At 44.8% G+C, this 19,456-nt stretch overlaps 1 protein-coding gene across 3 annotated transcripts in view; it reads right to left on the bottom strand.

The window, feature by feature from the left end:
- Positions 1–2,785: 2,785 nt before the first annotated feature.
- Positions 2,786–19,456, bottom strand: part of LOC141088386 (transmembrane emp24 domain-containing protein 11-like) — a 113,827-nt gene continuing 97,156 nt past the window's right edge. For all 3 annotated transcript variants that reach the window (XM_073574402.1, XM_073574400.1, XM_073574401.1), the window contains exons 4-5: positions 14,392–14,538; positions 2,786–2,980 (exon numbers count right to left, since the gene is read on the bottom strand). In XM_073574402.1, the coding sequence (XP_073430503.1) occupies positions 2,831–2,980; positions 14,392–14,538 (297 nt within the window). In that variant the 3' untranslated portion in view covers positions 2,786–2,830. The remainder of the gene's footprint in view (positions 2,981–14,391; positions 14,539–19,456) is intronic.

Raw genomic sequence — 19,456 nt, forward strand, 5'->3', positions numbered from 1 at the left:
TGACTTTGCAGAGTCAGGTAATTTTCTTTTTTGGCCCATTTTGTCTGAGGTAAATGAGCTGCCTAATAATTCTGTGCACCCTGATAAAGGGGGTTGTATCCTTAGGCCTCACCCTCCTCATTACACAAATATATATCACCTGATCTGTTTCCTCCAATCAGTATTCATGTGTATAGTATACAGCTCGGAGGTGGGAAACCTGCATAAAAATGAGGTCACAATCCTCACTTGACTATTGATTCTGCATACAGGCAAAATCGATAACAACAATGCCAGGTCCTGTGCGCTAACCGTCAGTGGTGGAAGGCTGGTGTCAGTGGGCTACCTTGACGTTTGTGAACCCCAATGTAAAATCTCTATCAGGGTTCCCAACTACCACAGGTCTTAATATTATTAATAATATTGGTATTTTCATATGGCTACTCTTAGACTCCAGTTCCTGGATGTGCCTACAACTTCTGCACCCACCATAGTTAAATCCCTAATTGTTTATTCATAGAAACATAGAATGTTAGAGTTGGAAGGGATCTCCAGGGTCATCGTGCCCAACCCCCTGCTCAATGCAGGAGTCACTAAATCATTTCAGACAGATGTCTGTCCAGCCTCTGTTTGAAGACTTCCATTGATGGAGAACTCACCACTTCTCGTGGCAGCCTGTTCCACTCATTGATCACCCACACCATCAAAAAGTTTTTTCTAATATCTAATCTGTATCATCTCCCTTTCAGTTTCATTCCATTGCTTCTAGTCTTTCCTTGTGCAAATGAGACTCATTGCAATATTTATATATGATTAATGGATACGCAGGATAGGTGATAAATTGGTCAGTGGGGTCCAACCCTGACAGGGAAATCATATCCCAGCTACAAAGTATGGGGTACGAACAGATGGCCAACCACCGAGCCATTCATTCTCAATGGAACTTCCAGGGAACAGCTGAGTACAGAACTTGGTAGCTCCATAGGGAATGAATGGAGTGGTGGTTGAGCATGCACAATGTGCTACATTTTATCAGGGATAAAAGAATCTCAATCTTCTAATGAGTCCATGTCTGAGTAGACGGTCAGCAGTCGGTCGCTCACCGATCAGGAAGATATCACCTGTCTAATGCTTCCCTACTATCCTGGATGCAGAGATATAATTCCAAATTGGAGGAGATGTCCCACTATCTTGGAAGTCAGGGATATGTTCAAACATCAATACTGCAACATAGAGAACTATCTCCATTCCTCACCTGGCCATTCTACAATATTAATTTTCTTGAAGTTTTGTCTTCTCCAGGATTTGAACTGATTTGCATGGCAGGCAGCTGCTTTAGCTGTGAGCCACAGGCTGCAAAGCCAAAGGTAAATGTTGTTCTTCTTCTTTATAGGCACATTGTATTGGTACAGAGAGATACTATAAAGTCATGGCAGAAAGTGATGAAACCCTTGAAATTAGTCCAGAAAATGAAGTATTTCTCCCAGATAACTTGTAACCTTGTTGATAATTTTAAACAATTTTGGTTCTCAAGTCCTGAGACATTTCTCTTCTCCTCTTCCTGTTCCCCATGCTTAGTGGGGCACACACACAGACACACTATTCAAAGATTAAGTCAACTTCTCCAATTTTTATCTGATTTTAGGGGTGATTTTCATATTGTTCACACCTGTTGCTTGCCACAGGTGATCTTGAATGAGCATCACATGCTTTAAATAAAGTTGTTTACCCACAATTTTGGAAAAGTGGCAACAATTTTGTCAGGCCCATTTTGGGGTTTTATGTGTAATTATGTCCAATTTGCTTTTTTTTCTGCTTTTTATGTTGTTCTAATACACACAAATTAAATAAACATGTGTAGAACTAAACATATGTAACTGCAATAAGTTTTTGGGAGAAAAACATAATTTTCTGGAACAATTTCAAGGGCGTCAATACTTTCGGCGATGACTGTATATATTGTAAACTCAAAAAATTAAAGTGTCCCCCAAAAAGTAAGAAAAAATAAGATTTTGATTCTCAAAAATACATGTATTACATATTAAAGGGATTGTCCAGGATTGGGACAAAAGTGTGCAGTCACTCTATGTGACTGCAGACTGCTGGATTGCAATGTCATGAAATGATTGCACTGTCACGATTCCTAAGTATTGCTGGTTTGAGCTAGTGGTCACATGTCAACTAGAGGAATTCAGCTTGTGTCCAAAAAAGGGAAATGAGAGAAACTGGATGAGTCTCAGCAAACTACATCCATGTTGTCATGTTACCACCCTCTTGATACAGAGATTCATGACAGTGTGTATATTGCACTCTCACAATTCAGAAGTTTTCAGTAACATATAGTGACGGCAGACTTTTTTTTTCTCGAGTATGGACACCCCTATAACCTCTTGCCTAAGCAGCCAATTTTAATTTTTATGTCTGCATTTTTCCCTTCTCCCTTTCTTCCAAGAGCCATAGATTTTTTATTCTTTCCATAGATATAGGCATATGAGGTCTTGGTTTTTTTTGCAGGATGAGGTGTAGTTTTGAATGACACCATCCATTTTTCCATAGAGTAGTCATTCACCACTTTCTAACATTGTCTATAGGTGGCCAGGGAGAATGAAATGGTTAATGGGCGTGGCTATAGAGTATGGCTAAGGGCGTGGCCTATAATTTCATATAAATTCAAGGCTGCAGTGCACATCATAACCACTGGATGGCAGCTCTACAAGACAGAGTCTGTTTGTTTCATCCCATACTTACTTATGAAAACATTTATGCAACGCTGATATTTCCCCTTTAAATTATTCAAGCAGGAATGTTGTATAGAACTTAAACATTTTATTGGGCATGGCTTTGTTAAATTTTACACAACTTTCTTGGCAATAAGGAAATCTTTTAAGTGCTTTATTTGCCAGATGCCCACAGTTGTGAGAATGGCGATTTGTGCGATTGCCCACCACAAGACATTCCCGTTCATGTCTTCACTCTTCCGTCTGTAGTATTCCTCACGGTTCTGTGGCAAAAAGAGATAAAGGCTGTTGTGAAATGTTATATGCTATGGAAATATTTAGTTATTCATGTAAGAAATTGATTTCTTCACCTACCATGTCGTAAAAGTTCTAACAATTATAAAAGATGGGTCCTCAGAATCATATTCTCTTGTGGACCCAAACAATCCCAGTCTGAAAATCAAAATCAGCTGATGTAACAACCCTGCTGGCATCACTGCATGGTCTCCCATCCCCAGCACACCAACTTACTTTCTGCTTCAAGCCATGCTGTGAATTCTGTCTGTTGCCAGATCTGTGCCTCTGCTCTCCATGTTTCCAGACTGTGTGTATAGGGGTGCAGCGCCTTAACTCTCTGGTTCTTATGCAGTCTGGGTGCACCTGTGTAATCTGTCCCTGACCAATCACCTGGAGCCCTTGACTATTTAGTTTCGCCACTCCCACTGAAACATTGCCTGTGCAATGTCTAAACTCAGTTAGCTCCTTGCTGCTGAGCCAGCCAGGCCCTGTCCTATGTCTTGCCTTCTCTGAAGGCTCTTACTGCGTACTCTTGTGTCTTGGTACCATGCCTAGCATTTCTCTGTCCGCCTGCCAGGAGGCAGAATATCCTGGCCCTTGAGTCTTGTTCCCAGTGCCTTGTCTGTTCTCTGTCCGCCTGCCAGGAGGCTGAATATCCTGTTCCTTCTCAAGCCGTGCCCGCCTGCCCTGTGTCTCAAGCCGTGTCCGCCTGTCCTGTGTCTCAAGCCATGCCCGCCTGTCCTGTGTCTCAAGCCGTGCCCGCCTGTCCTGTGTCTCAAGCCGTGCCCGCTTGTCCTGTGTCTCAAGCCGTGCCCGCCTGTCCTATGTCTCAAGCCGTGCCCACCTGTCCTGTGTCTCAAGCCGTGCCCGCCTGTCCTGTGTCTCAAGCCGTGCCTGTTTGCCCAGTGTCTCCAAGCCACGCCTGCTTGCCCTGTATCTGTCGTACCTTCTTGCCCTGTGTCTCAGTCTGCCTGTCAGTCACATCTGTCCAAGTGACTTGTCTCCAAGTGGGATCAGCAGCCACAGCCAGACACCACCCTGGAGTGGCAACCGACAGCTATCTGCCGCACAAGCCTGACCTTACCATCAGAGGCTCCAGTGAAGACCAAGGTAGCTGTCGCAGTCACGCCCCTTCCAGGGTAGTCTGGTCTGTGGCACAGTGGGGCCACAACCCCGGGCTCGCGCCATTCAGCCAAGGCGCGAGCGTGACAGTTTGCACAGGCCATGGTCCCCGCTGAGTCCCATGTCCTTCCGCTCGCAGAGCGTCATGAACCTGTGTTCCGCCAGTTTGAGCAACCAGAGGAATTTGTTCCGTCCTGCGTGGTTCCGATTGTGGAGACCTCTGAACCAATCATCGTCTCCAATGCCCTCTACAATCAGCTCCTGGCCTATGAAGAGCACGACCCAGCAGACCCGCCTAGGTTCTATGGGGACCCTAAAGAGTACCAAGGGTTCCTGAAGAAATGCCTGCACTACATCCTGCAGAATGCAGCTTGTTTCCCCTCTGACCGGGTCAAGGTGGGATACATCATGTCCTACCTAGCTGGTGATGCCTTGATATGGATCTGTCCCCTTTGGGAAGCAGGGGACCCTGTCGTCATGAGCCTAGGGGCCTTCCTGGTGGCCTTCCGTAAAGTGTTCGACATGCCTCGTCCAGCTGCTCTTGAAAAGTCTTCATCTTCAAGCTTCCAGATACAGACCAGACAAGAGGAACCTATGGGTGAATCCTCTCATCCGTCTGTGACCGTTCCTGACACTTCTGTTCCTCAGCCTGCTAAGGTGGCCTCCCGTGTAAGGTCCAAGAGGTCTAAGAAAAAGCGGCTGGCAAGCTTACAGCCGCAATCTGGTCTCGTGAAGGAACATCCCGACGGTCTCTGTCCTGTGAAGCCAATGACTGTTTCTCTGCCTTCTGGGAGCTTTGGTGTGTATAAACCGCCAGCCATACGGAGTCAGTGTGTCGTCTCTGTCATACAGGTCCCGAAGCCGACGTGGGCGTTGTCTCGAGGTGGCCAAGCCCTGTTGGAAAACAGTCTAGTCCTGCAAGGACAACTACAGCTCCAGGTCGGAGCTTTATACATGAAGAAGTTCATCTTCCATCTGCTGACTGGTATTGTCATGTCCCACGACTTGGGAAATCATTTAATATTTGCATTGTTTGTGTTGTATCTCTGTTGCTAGGCAGAAGTTTGACTTTCCCTGTATTTTGTTCCAACTCTCTCCCTGTAGTCCTGTGATGTATGTTTGTTCCCTCCTTATTCTCCATTTTGTGATCGTCCCTCCATCTGTATGCTTCCTGTTACATGTCCTCTGAAGAATATTCCTTTTTACCTGCTGCTTTCATCATAATACAAGAATTTCAGTTAAAGCATCCCTCTTTTCCTGGAGTCTTCTTACATGAGATCGTGGCTGAGTTAAGCTGTCTGATTAATCGGTATGAACGTGAGTACAGGTCAATACTGAAGGGGCCCAGAAAGAGAGGTCTATCCAGGCACCATACGTTCTACATATCCATGAGTCAGAATAGTAAAAAGGAATAACCTGCCTTAAGAGACAGTAACTCAAGGTCTGTGCTAAATCTCAGTGGAAAAGGACATTTCCCAGATAGACTGTAACCCAGTTCCAGCCAGACCCAAGCGCGCATAGAAGCCACACACTGCAGCTGAACAGAGAGGAATATAACTCCCATCATTACACAGGACCCTGCAGCTGCTCCAGCATTAGATACAAAGTATCAACTCCGTGCAGAGTCTCTGTGTATTTCCTGTTGCTGAACAGTAGGAAGTATAACCCCCATCATCAACTCTTCCTGCCTGCAATCTAATTATGTCTGAAGCAAGGAATACAATGTCCCTACCAGACTTACAAGCACAGGAAAGAGACCCAGACCCCCATCCACCATCTAGCGAAAGGGGAAAACGTACAGTCAAACCCACATGGAAAGTCATGGAGAATTTAGAGACTGCAAAATGTGAATTATATAGTGATGTGTCTTCAGTATGGAAGAAAGTGCTGAGTCACATAGACACTGTATCAAGGCCTGCTTCTCATGAGTTACCACCAGAGGGAGTCCTAGAACAATTATGCACAGCATACCAAATGTATATGGAGAAGAGTGACCAATACATTATTCTCCTGAAGAAACTGAATCTCCCAGAGACTTTAAACGAATTGCAAGGATTCCAGCAGCTTAATTCTGAAAGAGACTGCACTGTACGTGACATTAAAGCCAAGATAGAGGCTAGAATCGCACGAACACCAGATGCATTAACTCGCTCATCCAAATCGTGTAAGCACTCAAAACGTTCATCTAGGTCAAGTTCATCAAAATATTCTACTCTTACTGAGCAGCTTATAAGAGCACGTGCTAAGGCTGAAACTACTAAGGTACAAGCTGCCTTTGCACAAAAGAGAGCAGAAATGGACGCAGCTGCTGCACAAAATAGAGCAGAAATGGATGCAGAAGCGGCACGCGTGAAAGCGGAAATGGAAGCTCTACAGAAGGAATGTGAGCATGCAACAGCCGTGGCAGAATTAAAGGTACTCGAGCAGGCTATCAGTGGGAGTCAAAGAGACAGCGTCAGTTTGTGTGAAATGGAGGCAGAAGACCCTATTGAACGCACAAGAGACTACGTGCTAAGCCAAGATGGCGAACTGCAGATCATCACTAACACTCTTGATGGTGTTGACGCTTCTCTAGAGCACCAGGATGCCGATCCACTTAGAGAATCCTGCATTCAAGGTCATTATACCCTCGACAACCACACAGTGCCACCTCCACATGTAGCAGAAACTATACCCACCAAACCAGTTGCTGGACTAAATGCATCTGCCACTCCATACTTCCCCATGTTTCAAGGCCAAGACGTCTCAACCCCTATGTACAACACCGCTCAGCCTACAATTGTGCATCCTAAGTCAGAAAGAACAGACATGTCCGACTTCACAAGGTACATGATTCGCCGTGAACTTACTAAAACCGGTCTCACAAGGTTTGACGACCAACCTGAAAATTACAGAGGTTGGAAAAGTGCCTTTAGAACCGTAACTGGTGACCTCGGCATCACTGCTGCGGAAGAGCTGGACCTGCTGATCAAATGGTTAGGACCACAATCCACAGAGCGTGTCAAGAGACTCAGGTCTGTACATATCAGTAATCCAACGGCTGGTCTCATGGCTGCATGGGAAAAACTAGAGAGAAACTTTGGCAGTCCAGAAGCCATAGAGGATGCACTGTTCAAGCGACTACAGAATTTTCCAAAGCTATCAAGCAAGGACAGTTCAAAGTTCTTAGAGCTCAGTGACCTGCTGTTAGAGCTCCAGCTGGCCAAGGCAGACACCCACCTACCTGGCCTTAGCTACCTGGACACTGCTCGTGGAGTAAACCCCATTATCTCCAAGCTACCATACAATGTACAAGAGAAGTGGACTGCAATAGGGTCAAAATACAAGAAAGACCATCAAGTGTCATTTCCTCCATTCTCCTACTTCTGTGAGTTTATAAAAGACATTGCAGAACGTAAGAATGACCCAAGCTTTTCCTACGGAGAATCCAGTGGCCCAGTTTCACCTCCCTCTAAATACGTGAACACAAGCTCGAATGACAGAAACCGCAGGGGTCCAGTGTCAGTGAAGAAGACGGATATTCTTCCCTTACCAACATCAGCCCCAGGCAAGAGCAACAAGGGTGAAAAGATAGAGAACCCAAATCGTGAGTGTCCCATCCACAAGAAGCCACATCCCTTAAAAAAGTGCATCGGCTTCAGGAAGAAACCGCTCCAAGAACGCAAGGAACTTCTAAAGAAGTTCGGGGTATGCTACAGATGTTGTGCTTCTACTGAACACCTTGCTAAAGACTGTAAAACTACAATTAAGTGTATGGAGTGTGACAGTGAGGATCACGTACAAGCACTCCACCCATACCGTCCTGACTCTACACGTACTCCTTCCCCCACCACGAGCCATGGCGGGGAGGACGCAGCTCAAACTGCAAGTCATACCACAATATCTTCTTCGTGCACAGAAGTCTGCGGAGAGGGTCTCTGGGACAAGTCCTGTGCGAAGATTTGCCTGGTGAACGTATATCCCAATGGTCACCCAGAGAAAGCCGTGAAGGTGTACGTCCTCTTGGATGATCAGAGCAACCGATCACTTGCAAGGTCAGAACTCTTTGATATGTTTAACTTAAAGGGAAATGCTTACCCTTACACCTTAGGTACCTGCAGCGGTGTTACAGAGGTCTCTGGGAGAAGGGCCAGTGGTCTTATAGCGACATCCCTCGACAACACCGTGGAGATACCCTTACCCACACTTGTTGAGTGCAACCAGATTCCATCCAATCGAGAAGAGATCCCAACACCAGAGGCTGCTCTTCATCACCCACATCTCAAGGGGATAGCAAACAAGATACCAGCCCTCAACAGCGCAGATATCCTGATTCTGCTTGGCAGAGACATTCTCCGGCTGCACAAGGTACGTCAGCAAATTAACGGACCACAAGATGCACCATTTGCCCAACGCTTTGATCTAGGCTGGGTAATTATAGGCGATGTTTGCATACATAAGATGAAGAGACCTAATAACATCTCCTCTTACAAAAAAAACATCTTGCCAAATGGTCGCAGCACTCATTTTCAGCCATGCCCACATCATTACTGGGTGAAAGAGAAAGTGAGCAACACCAAGAGGCAACAGGAATCCTTCAACAACATGAACATGCTCCAGCCCTGGGACGAAAACCTCGGGTCAACAGTGTTCGATTCCACAAGTGAAGACAACAAGTTAGCACCCACAAGGGAAGATAAAGAATTCATAAAGGTTATGGACAAAGAATTTGTTCAAGATGACTCCAACAGTTGGGTAGCTCCCTTACCCTTTCGTTTCCCAAGAGCGAGGTTGCCAAACAACCTGCAGCAAGCAACTGCAAGGTTCTCATCCTTAAAACGTACCCTAAAGAGGAAACCAGAGATGGAGAAGCATTTCATTGACTTTATGAAGAACATCTTTGACAAAGATCATGCTGAACCTGCACCACCACTGAAGGAAGGAGAAGAATGTTGGTACCTTCCATCCTTTGGCGTCTATCACCCTCGCAAGCCTAACCAGATCAGAGTGGTGTTTGACTCCAGTGCTCAGTATGAAGGCCTCTCTCTCAACAACCTGTTACTAACTGGACCCAACCTGAACAACAGCCTCCTTGGAGTACTGATCCGCTTCAGACAAGAACCTGTTGCTATAATGGCCGACATCCAGCAGATGTTTCATTGCTTCATCATGAAGGAAGACAGCAGAAACTATCTTAGGTTCCTATGGCACAAAGACAACAATGTCAACAATCAAGTCATAGACTACCGGATGAAGGTCCATGTCTTCGGCAACAGTCCTTCACCTGCTGTGGCGATCTACAGACTGAGACGGACAGCCCAGGAAGGTGAGAGAGAGTACGGATCCGATGCTCGTCAATTCGTAGAGAAGAACTTCTACATAGACGACGGGCTCAAGTCCTTGCCCACAAGTGAAGAGGCAAATGACCTACTCTCCAGGACACAGGAAATGCTATCCACATCAAACCTCAGACTCCACAAGATTATCTCTAACAGTCAAGAAGTAATGAGCGCATTTCCATCTGAAGACCATGCCACGAACCTAAAGGACCTCAACCTGGGTTCTGATGTTCCTCCCACACAGCGCAGCCTTGGTCTACTGTGGGATATCAAACAGGACACCTTCACCTTCCAAGTGTCGCCCTGTGACAAACCCTTTACCAAACGAGGAGTCCTATATGTCATAAACAGCATCTACGATCCTCTCGGGTTTGTAGTATCCATCACTATTCAAGGCAAGATACTGTTAAGACAGCTCACTGCCGAGAACACTGATTGGGACACCCCGCTTCCGACTCAGAAACAGCAAAGGTGGGAGACATGGAAGAAGTCCTTGAAGTTCTTAGAGCAACTCCAAGTCCCATATTGTTATTCTCCAAGATCATCTTTGGCTGCAACCAGAAGAGAAGTCCATATTTTCTGTGATGCATCTACAGAAGCCATAGCCGCAGTAGCTTATCTGAAGACCTTAGAAGCTGATAAGGTGCATTGTGGTTTCGTCCTGGGTAAGGCCAAATTAACTCCGAAGCCTGCACACTCAGTACCCAGACTCGAACTTTGCACTGCAGTACTGGCAGTAGAAATTGCTGAAGTTGTAAGAGACGAAATGGACATTGCAGTTGATTCATTTACCTTCTACACAGACAGAAGAGTGGTACTCGGGTACATACACAACCAAACAAAGCAGTTCTATGTGTATGTGAGCAACAGAGTAGAGCGCATCAGAAGTTTTTCTACCCCCGAGCAGTGGCATCACATCTCCACCGATCTAAACCCAGCTGACCGAGGTACAAGACTTACATCTGCTTCTAAGTTTGGTGACAACATGTGGTTTACGCCTCCCAGTCTCCTGTACGAAGATTTCTGTGCGAGCAACACCAACAACAACAAATGGCAGACACACAGTCCCAATCTCCAAGAAGGAGACCTTGTTCTCTTAAAAGACAAAGAGGCTCATCGTAATGACTGGCCAATGGGTCTTATCACCAAGGTCATGCCCAGCGAGGACGGAAAGACTCGTAAGACAGAAGTTAAGGTGACAAAAGGGGGCTCTACCCGAACCTTCCTCCGTCCGGTCACCGATCTCGTGCTGCTACTGCCAGAGGAGGACGTCACATGAACTGAACATTGCTCCTGGACGTTGCTCACGGCGGGGAGCATTCCTCCTCATTCCCCAGTTTTTATTGAACATTGACATTTTCCATTGGATTGCTGGGTTGGTGGAAGAGTTGGCATGTTTCTGGCTTCCCCAATCCGAAGATGGGTTTATAGTCTTGGACTTATCTCCCGGTGTGATCTACGGGTCAAAAACAACGAGTTGGACTTTAAAAATGCTTGATGTTTATTATTGCATACATGTTTTTTTCTCTTTTTTCTTGTTTTTCAGGTTCAAACGACTTCGAAGAATTACGGACATCGTGAAATCCAAGGATTTCAGACGGGGAGTGTCATGTCCCACGACTTGGGAAATCATTTAATATTTGCATTGTTTGTGTTGCATCTCTGTTGCTAGGCAGAAGTTTGACTTTCCCTGTATTTTGTTCCAACTCTCTCCCTGTAGTCCTGTGATGTATGTTTGTTCCCTCCTTATTCTCCATTTTGTGATCGTCCCTCCATCTGTATGCTTCCTCTTACATGTCCTCTGAAGAATATTCCTTTTTACCTGCTGCTTTCATCATAATACAAGAATTTCAGATAAAGCATCCCTCTTTTCCTGGAGTCTTCTTACATGAGATCATGGCTGAGTTAAGCTGTCTGATTAATCGGTATGAACGTGAGTACAGGTCAATACGGAAGGGGCCCAGAAAGAGAGGTCTATCCAGGTACCATACGTTCTACATATCCATGAGTCAGAATAGGTATGCCCATGGGTCATTCTGATCCAGAGATTCTAGTACCCGTCTATGTCTGGAAACCTAGTAGGGCACCGCGCTTGAAACAATCAAGTGACAAGAGGTGTCTGGTTCCCTTGCGTCAGAGTCGGTCAGCAATGTCACCTTCATCTGGTCTGCTAGTCGTCGAGTCAAGGGGTGATGACATCTCCGAAGAAGGGGAAGCAGTGTCAGTCTCCTCACACGTCTCCAGCGACTATACCAGTGATCTGCTCCCAGGAGCATCCCTGTCTCTTGATTATCCTCCCCTGGATTACGGGCTGAAGATGGGTCCTAAATATATGCCTTCAACCCCTGTGTGGCCAGTGAGTGAAGATACTGAGACAGAGATTTTCTCACCCTCTAACCTGGTAGAGGAGGCCCAGTTTTTTCAGGGTAACAGGCGGAAGTGGCTCCCTGTATGTATGCCTCCAGCTTCCATTTGGCAGGTGGGTGAAGAGGTTGGAACAGTGACCCACGTATCTCCGTTTCACACCAACCGGGAGGAGGAGGTCCAATTTTTCTGGCATGTCGGGCTGAACTCGGACTTGGTGAAGATGTCTGCTGTTTCTAGCTGGCTGGCTGATGTAGGGGTCAAGTCTGAAGCTTCCAGGTCCCTGCTCTCTGCCAATAAGGAGGAAGAAGTCTTTGTACCCTCTGTGTTGGAAACTGACTCCCTTAGGCACCAAGAAACCGGGCAATCTGTGATTCCTGATGGCACACATACTCCACCCTACCTGAAGGATGTCGTGTCAACCTGGACTGTGTGTGGCCCCGTACTCCTTCTTCTGGTCATTCTGGCAGGCTTGAGGAAGAGGGGCCGTAAAGGGGGGGGTACTGTAACAACCCTGCTGGCATCACTGCATGGTCTCCCATCCCCCGCACACCAACTTACTTTCTGCTTCAAGCCATGCTCTGAATTCTGTCTGTTGCCAGCTCTGTGCCTCTGCTCTCCATGTTTCCAGACTGTGTGTATAGGGGGGCAGCGCCTGAACTCTCTGGTTCTTTATGCAGTCTGGGTGCACCTGTGTAATCTGTCCCTGACCAATCACCTGGAGCCCTTGACTATTTAGTTTCGCCACTCCCACTGAAACATTGCCTGTGCAATGTCTAAACTCAGTTAGCTCCTTGCTGCTGAGCCAGCCAGGCCCTGTTCTATGTCTTGCCTTCTCTGAAGGCTCTTACTGCGTACTCTTGTGTCTTGGTACCTTGCCTAGCATTTCTCTGTCCGCCTGCCAGGAGGCAGAATATCCTGGCCCTTGAGTCTTGTTCCCAGTGCCTTGTCTGTTCTCTGTCCGCCTGCCAGGAGGCTGAATATCCTGGTCCTTGTGTCTTTGTCTGTGTCTCTGTCTGAACTCAGTCTTACCTTTGTCTATCAGTCTCCCTTACTCCTTGTCCGTGGCTCCCTTCCTTGCTGTGTCTTTCCTTGTGTCCTCCCTGTCTGTGCATCTGCACTCTCGCAGCTTTATCTGTGCATCTGCACACTAGCTGCTCTGTCTGCATGGCTCCTGCTGCCGCTGCAGAACCTCTTGCTTCAGCTTCTCTCCACAGACCTTGTGGTTCAGCTTTGCTCCATTCCTGCTGCCACTGCAGAACCCCTTGCAGCAGCTTCTCTCCACATACCTTGTGGTTCTGCTTTGCTCCAGTCCTTCTGCCTCTGCAGAACCTCTTACTGCAGCTTCTCTCCACAGACCTTGTGGTTCTGCTTTGCTCCATTCCTGCTGCCGCTGCGGAACCTCTTGATGCAGCTTCTCTCCACAGACCTTGTGGTTCAGCTTTGCTCCACTCCTGCTGCCGCTTCAGAACCTCTTTCTGCAGCTTCTCTCTCCACTCCTGCCTTCACCTACACCTCCTGTGTGAACAGGTCCAAACCTGTTCCTTCTTATTTCACTCTTGCCTGCCTGCATCCATACCTGCACCTCCTGTGTGAACAGGTCCAGACCTGTTCCTTCATATTCCACTCCTGCCTGCCTGCATCCATACCTGCACCTGCTGTGTGAACAGGTCCCTGGCACCCGACAGCTATCTGCCGCACAAGCCTGACCTCACCATCAGAGGCTCCAGTGAAGACCAAGGTAGCTGTCGCAGTCACGCCCCTTCCAGGGTAGTCTGGTCTGTGGCACAGTGGGACCACAACCTCGGGCTCGTGCCATTCAGCCAAGGCGCGAGCGTGACAGCTGATGACTGATTTCTGGCTACAAGTCATAGTTCCAATGTGGAGGCTATGGACACCTTGGACATGGACAAAATTACATATGTATTTACATATGTAAGCCGTTACGGTTAGTTAATAATGTTGCTCTAAGTTTCAGTCTGCAATCTTCATGCCTTCAAGCACCCCGATATGCAGTTTGCAACCTGATCCAAGTTTCTGATTTTTATTTGTGGGATTTTCTGTCTCAGTAATACAGGCTGCATGTAAGTGCTGTGGGTATCCATGGCCTTACTGTCTTTCCTTGCTTTCAAGTATTAGCACAGCCCCAGAACCGGACTAATTTCCTTTCATTGTGCTTTTTCCCTTCTCTATAGCCTGTTATCTCTCATTTCCATAAGACTTTAGATACTTTCTTCCCTCTCTCTTGCAGATCTGTGTATATCTCTGTCCGTCTGCTATCTCAACAACTGAGAGAAGGGAATGGGAGCAGAAAGAGCCATCAGAACTAGGAGCAGGAGCTCTGACTGATTTGTTACAGTTTTGAAAAAATGCTGAGCTATGTAGATGACTTGCAGACATCTACAGGAGCAAATTTTCATAAAAACTATTTAGCAAGTTGTTTAATTCTACCGTAAGGCAGCAAATGAACAATAAAGTATGCAAAGTTGCAGTCAGTCTTTAAGGAGCACGTGCCTTTAATTGCCCATGCTATGTGAATGTTAATAGGAGATTTTCTCTAAATCTGTGCGCACAAATAAAGCAGTATCACTTACCCTTTGATATTCTTGGTCTTTCGTAATATGATCAACTTCTCCTCGAAGATGTTCCAGACTGTATGACACTTCCTTCACTTTGTCCTTTGGATCAACACTTGCATAATCTAAGGGATGCTCCCCAACCTGAACGTCCAGGTGTACCCTCTGAGGAAAAAGATTAGTATTTTGTTGTTTGACTTTATGAGTTGCTTCGTTACTAGAGTTGAATGAATCTGTTAAAATTTAAATTTGCCAGATTCGCCGTAGTTTACCAGCCTGAAATTGCCCTGAAAGACATGTATGACACTGTTCTCTTTTTCTCTCATACTAATCTTCTTCACTGCTGTGCTATCACACACACTATCTGTAGGCTGTGTTCACACTTTACAGTCGTGTTGAGTTTATTTTTTTTTACGTGATCATGGTAGAATGACCAATGTTTTTGTTGTAATTTTAGAAAAAAAAAGTGCAATGCAGCCATGTCATGTGAATGCAGCATTATAATTTCCACATATTTTTATGGTTTTCTCCCTATCTCTGTGGCTAAGCTGTGAGCTGTTACGTCTTCTCACTATCCAGATTCACCGTAATATAGCTGCTGCATTCCTTACCTCTGCTTTTGTACTGGCTAGAGCAACTCCAATCAGCTGTGCTACATCATGTGCTGTGATACCTGCAAGGCATTATGGGAAAACCTGCCCGAGGTCATTGATCCTTCCCTGGCTGATACAATCTTGTGCACTGTGTTATATAGTGGAAACTATTTTAGACGATTTGCACAATCCCTAATTGTTTGAATTCACCAGGTTCAGCAAATTCATAAAAATTCCACACAATTCAATTCACCGTGAGTCGGTTTACAGTTCTTATCTCTATTCATCGCCTCGGTAATATTCACCATGAACACTTGCCATATTGAAGCTTAGTTCTTTGAATGTGACTTGAAATTTCCTAGAAAATTGGCGATAAGACTATTGTCAATAGATTCAAAGGAGCCATAGAGCGAATTTGGTATGATGGAGGAAGTGTGTCTTCATAGACTATTTTTAAGGGTTTCTCCCAATAACCTTACCCAACTGAACATGGTATAGACTATCTTTTCTTAAACTGCTTAATTTTTTCAGCAAATCAGAATAAAATAGGCCTTTCAGGATTTGCTGGTGTCATTTTGGTCTAACCCCCACCAATACTTTCTTCATGACCAATGACAGGGTATTCCCTTAAGGAACATCCATATGATATGCCATATATGTCTGATAGAAGTTGGACCCATCTCTTGAGCCCGCACCTATCTCCAGAATGGATGTCCCACAAACTCTTTGCCCAACTGGTAAGGCCTCTTTCACACTTCAGTTTTTTACAATCAGTCACAATCCGCCAGGTTTTGAAAAAAACGGATCCTCAATTTTCTTTTGAGGATCCGTTTTTTTTCCTCATTGACTTCCATTAATGGCGGATTGTGACGGATTGCCGTCCGTTGCATCTGTTTTTTTTGAGGATCCGCCAAAAGTTGCTGTCCGTCACCATCCTCAAAGATTTCAAAACGGAGCTTGCAACGTTTTTTTTCTCTGGCGGATCCTCCAGACACTCATTTAACCCGTAATTCTTTCTGGGTGCCGGAGAAAAAAAAAAAAATTCTCTCTCTCTCAACGGATCCTGTGCCATCCGTTCACATCAGTTGACAACGGATCCGCTAGTCTGACTTTTTGGCGGATTTGAACTGATGCAAAAAAAACTGAAGTGTGAAAGAGGCTTAAGGTGTTGAATAAAATGGTGAATGGCTGGCGTTGCTCATTAAAAACTGATAATGGGCAGGTTATGGTTATAGTCTATGATATATGGATTTTAATTATTTTTTATATATTATTATTATTATTATTATTATTATTATTTATTGTTATAGCGCCATTTATTCCATGGCGCTTTACATATAAGGAGGGGTATACATAATAAAAACAAGTACAATAATGTTAAACAATACAAGTCATAACTGGTACAGGAGGAGAGAGGACCCTGCCCGCGAGGGCTCACAATCTACAAGGGATGGGTGAGAATACAGTAGGCGAGGGTAGAGCTGGTCGTGCAGCGGTTTGGTCGATCGGTGGTTACTGCAGGTTATAGGCTTGTCGGAAGAGGTGGATCTTCAGGCTCTTTTTGAAGGTTTCGATGGTAGGTGAGAGTCTGATATGTTGTGGTAGAGAGTTCCAGAGTAGGGGTGATGCGTGATAGAAATCTTGTATGTGATTGTGGGAAGAGGAGATAAAAGGGGAGTAGAGAAGGAGATCTTGTGAGGATCGGAGGTTGCGTGCAGGAAAGTACCGGGAGACAAGGTCACAGATGTATGGAGGAGACAGGTTGTGAATGGCTTTGTATGTCATGGTTAGGGTTTTGAACTGGAGTCTCTGGGCAATGGGGAGCCAGTGAAGTGATTGACAGAGGGGAGAAGCTGGGGAATAGCGGGGGGACAGGTGGATTAGTCGGGCAGCAGAGTTTAGAATAGATTGGAGGGGTGCGAGAGTGTATATATAAATCAACGTTTAATGCAAATATAATTAACTTATTTTATTAAAGAAAATTGCCCTGCATGCACTTATCAGATGCTCCTTCCCATCTAAATCTCATTGAACCCGGCCTTAATTTTCAGAATCTCCGCACTCACCGAAAAACAACTAAGGGAGTTTACAACTGTTCTAACATCTTCCTAAAATCTCATATTAGGGCTCTTTCACTCATTATGTTTTCCCATACCTGTTTTATTCATGTTTTTCACGGATAGCACTCGTACCAATAGCAGCGATTCGGCCCGTTTGGGCCAGTTTTCTTGTCCGTAATTTTTTAGGAAACTAGGCGATCAGCTCAAAATTGTGTATACATGTCTGATATTGATGATCCGAGTGTCGGAACAGAAGCAGCAAAGCAAGTCTATGGATCTGTGATGGTGATGAAGGTAGATAAATGTTTTTGTTTTGTTTTTGCTTTTTTTGTTTCTCATTGATTCTCATCTGAGAAATCCTGATGAAACTTTGACCAACCTCTGATGCTAAAAACTAACAGTGACCAACCTCTGATGAAACTCTGATACAAAAAAAAACACTGATGAAACTTGGATTGACTTCTCCCATATGAGAAAATCCCTGACTCGTAAATGAGGCCATATGAAAAACAAGTAGACTTCATGATGGAGGGAAAGTAAGAGTTGGGTAGGTTGATTGTGAGTTCACAGACTCACTGATGCCATTCTGCCTTTTTTTATTAAGCAGAATCACAGAATTGAGACTGAGAGAACAGGAGGAGCCCAGCAGTGCCAGAGAAAAATAGCAAAGCAGAGGTTAAGCACAGGTCCTCTCCATTCATGACTTCCAGGATCTCGAGCTGTGTTCTCAAGATTGGTGGGGTCCCATCGGTAGGACCCTCAAAAATAAATAGGTTATCGCAAATCTTATTAATAGGGAATAACTTATGATTTTGGAAATAATGCCTTTATAACGCTATCTCAGTAATGTCTTCATAGGTGGTAGAGATGCCTTCGGCACAGTGGCTGACTTATTGGTGCAACCTCTGCAGCCGCATAGGGGCCCAATAGGTACAGAGGCCACTTCTTCCTCCAAAGCAGATGGAATTGTACAATATGGTAAGTTATTGGAATGTGAATGGCCCTAGAACAACATGGGAAGGGAAGCAAAAGACCAGAAAAAGCCATACACCTGACAAATGCTATTGAGAACTCTGCTATTAGAAGTGGAAAGGAAGAACAAAGACGAAAGAATCTAATTAATAAAAATATTGGAGAAAGAGAAACCAATCACAAACTAAAATGTTTCTATACTAATGCACAAAGCATGGGCAACAAACAAGGAGAATTGGAACTACTAACACAGGAAAAGAAATATGATGTCATTGGAATCACTGAAACTTGGTGGGACAATACACATGATTGGAATACAAGACTAGAAGGATACAACTTATTTGCAAGAAACAGACTTGATAAACGAGGAGGAGGTGTCGCATTGTATGTTAGAAACGCATATATCTGCACAGAGATTGAAGCTTCAGAGACTGGGAGTTCTGTGGAAACTGTTTGGGTAAGAATACAAGGACAGAACAATGGAAAGGACACCATTGTAGGCATTTACTACAGGCCGCCTGTGCAAGCTGAAGATATGGATGAACTCTTTATGCATCAAATGGCCAAGTTCTCCAAAAAATATGACATAGTTGTCATGGGAGATTTCAACTATCCAGACATTTGTTGGGAATCTCTCTCAGGCAAAACTAACAGGTCAAGGAAATCCTTATCCTCTCTTGCTGACAACTTTATCTTCCAAAAGGTAAGGGAGAAAACAAGGGGAACTGCTACCTTGGATCTAATCCTTATAAACAGGGAGGAAATGGTTGAGGAGGTAAAAGTGGCTGGGACCCTAGGAGGTAGCGACCATGCTATTTTAGAATTTTGGATAACTAGAGGCGGAAGACCTGTGAAGACTCAGACGTCAAGGTTAGATTTCAGAAAGGCAGATTTTAAGGGATTCAGAAAGAGAATTGGAGGGATCCAATGGCTGGATATCCTTAAAGACAAAAATGTCCAGGAAGGATGGGAAATCTTGAAAAATGAAATTCTCAAAGCACAATTGTTAACAATTCCGAAAAGAGGGAAGAATAGGAAGCATTTAAGGAAACCAGGATGGATGAACACAGAACTTAAGCACATGCTAAAAAGGAAGAAAAAAATGTTTATAAAATGGAAAGAGGGAGGCATATCTAAAGAAGAATATAATGCTGTCTGCAGAACCTGCAGGGCACAAATCAGATTATCTAAAGCTGAAAATGAATTGAGGCTTGCAAGAGATGTCAAAAGCAATAATAAAGGATTTTGGGGATATGTCAAAAGTAAAAGAAAAGTCAAAGATGCTTTAGGATTTTTACAGGATGAAAATGATGAAATGGTAAGACAGGATGTTGAGAAGGCTGAACTTTTAAATTCCTATTTTGCATCTGTTTTCTCTCAGAAAGGAAATGTAACATCAACTGTTATTCACTGTCCTATTAAGGGAATAGAAGAATCCAGGATATTTATAAACAGAAA

The sequence above is a fragment of the Dendrobates tinctorius genome, unplaced genomic scaffold, assembly GCF_039654945.1.
Source record: "Dendrobates tinctorius isolate UK_male_01 unplaced genomic scaffold, ASM3965494v1 ptg000039l, whole genome shotgun sequence".
Classification (NCBI taxonomy): Eukaryota; Metazoa; Chordata; class Amphibia; order Anura; family Dendrobatidae; genus Dendrobates; species Dendrobates tinctorius.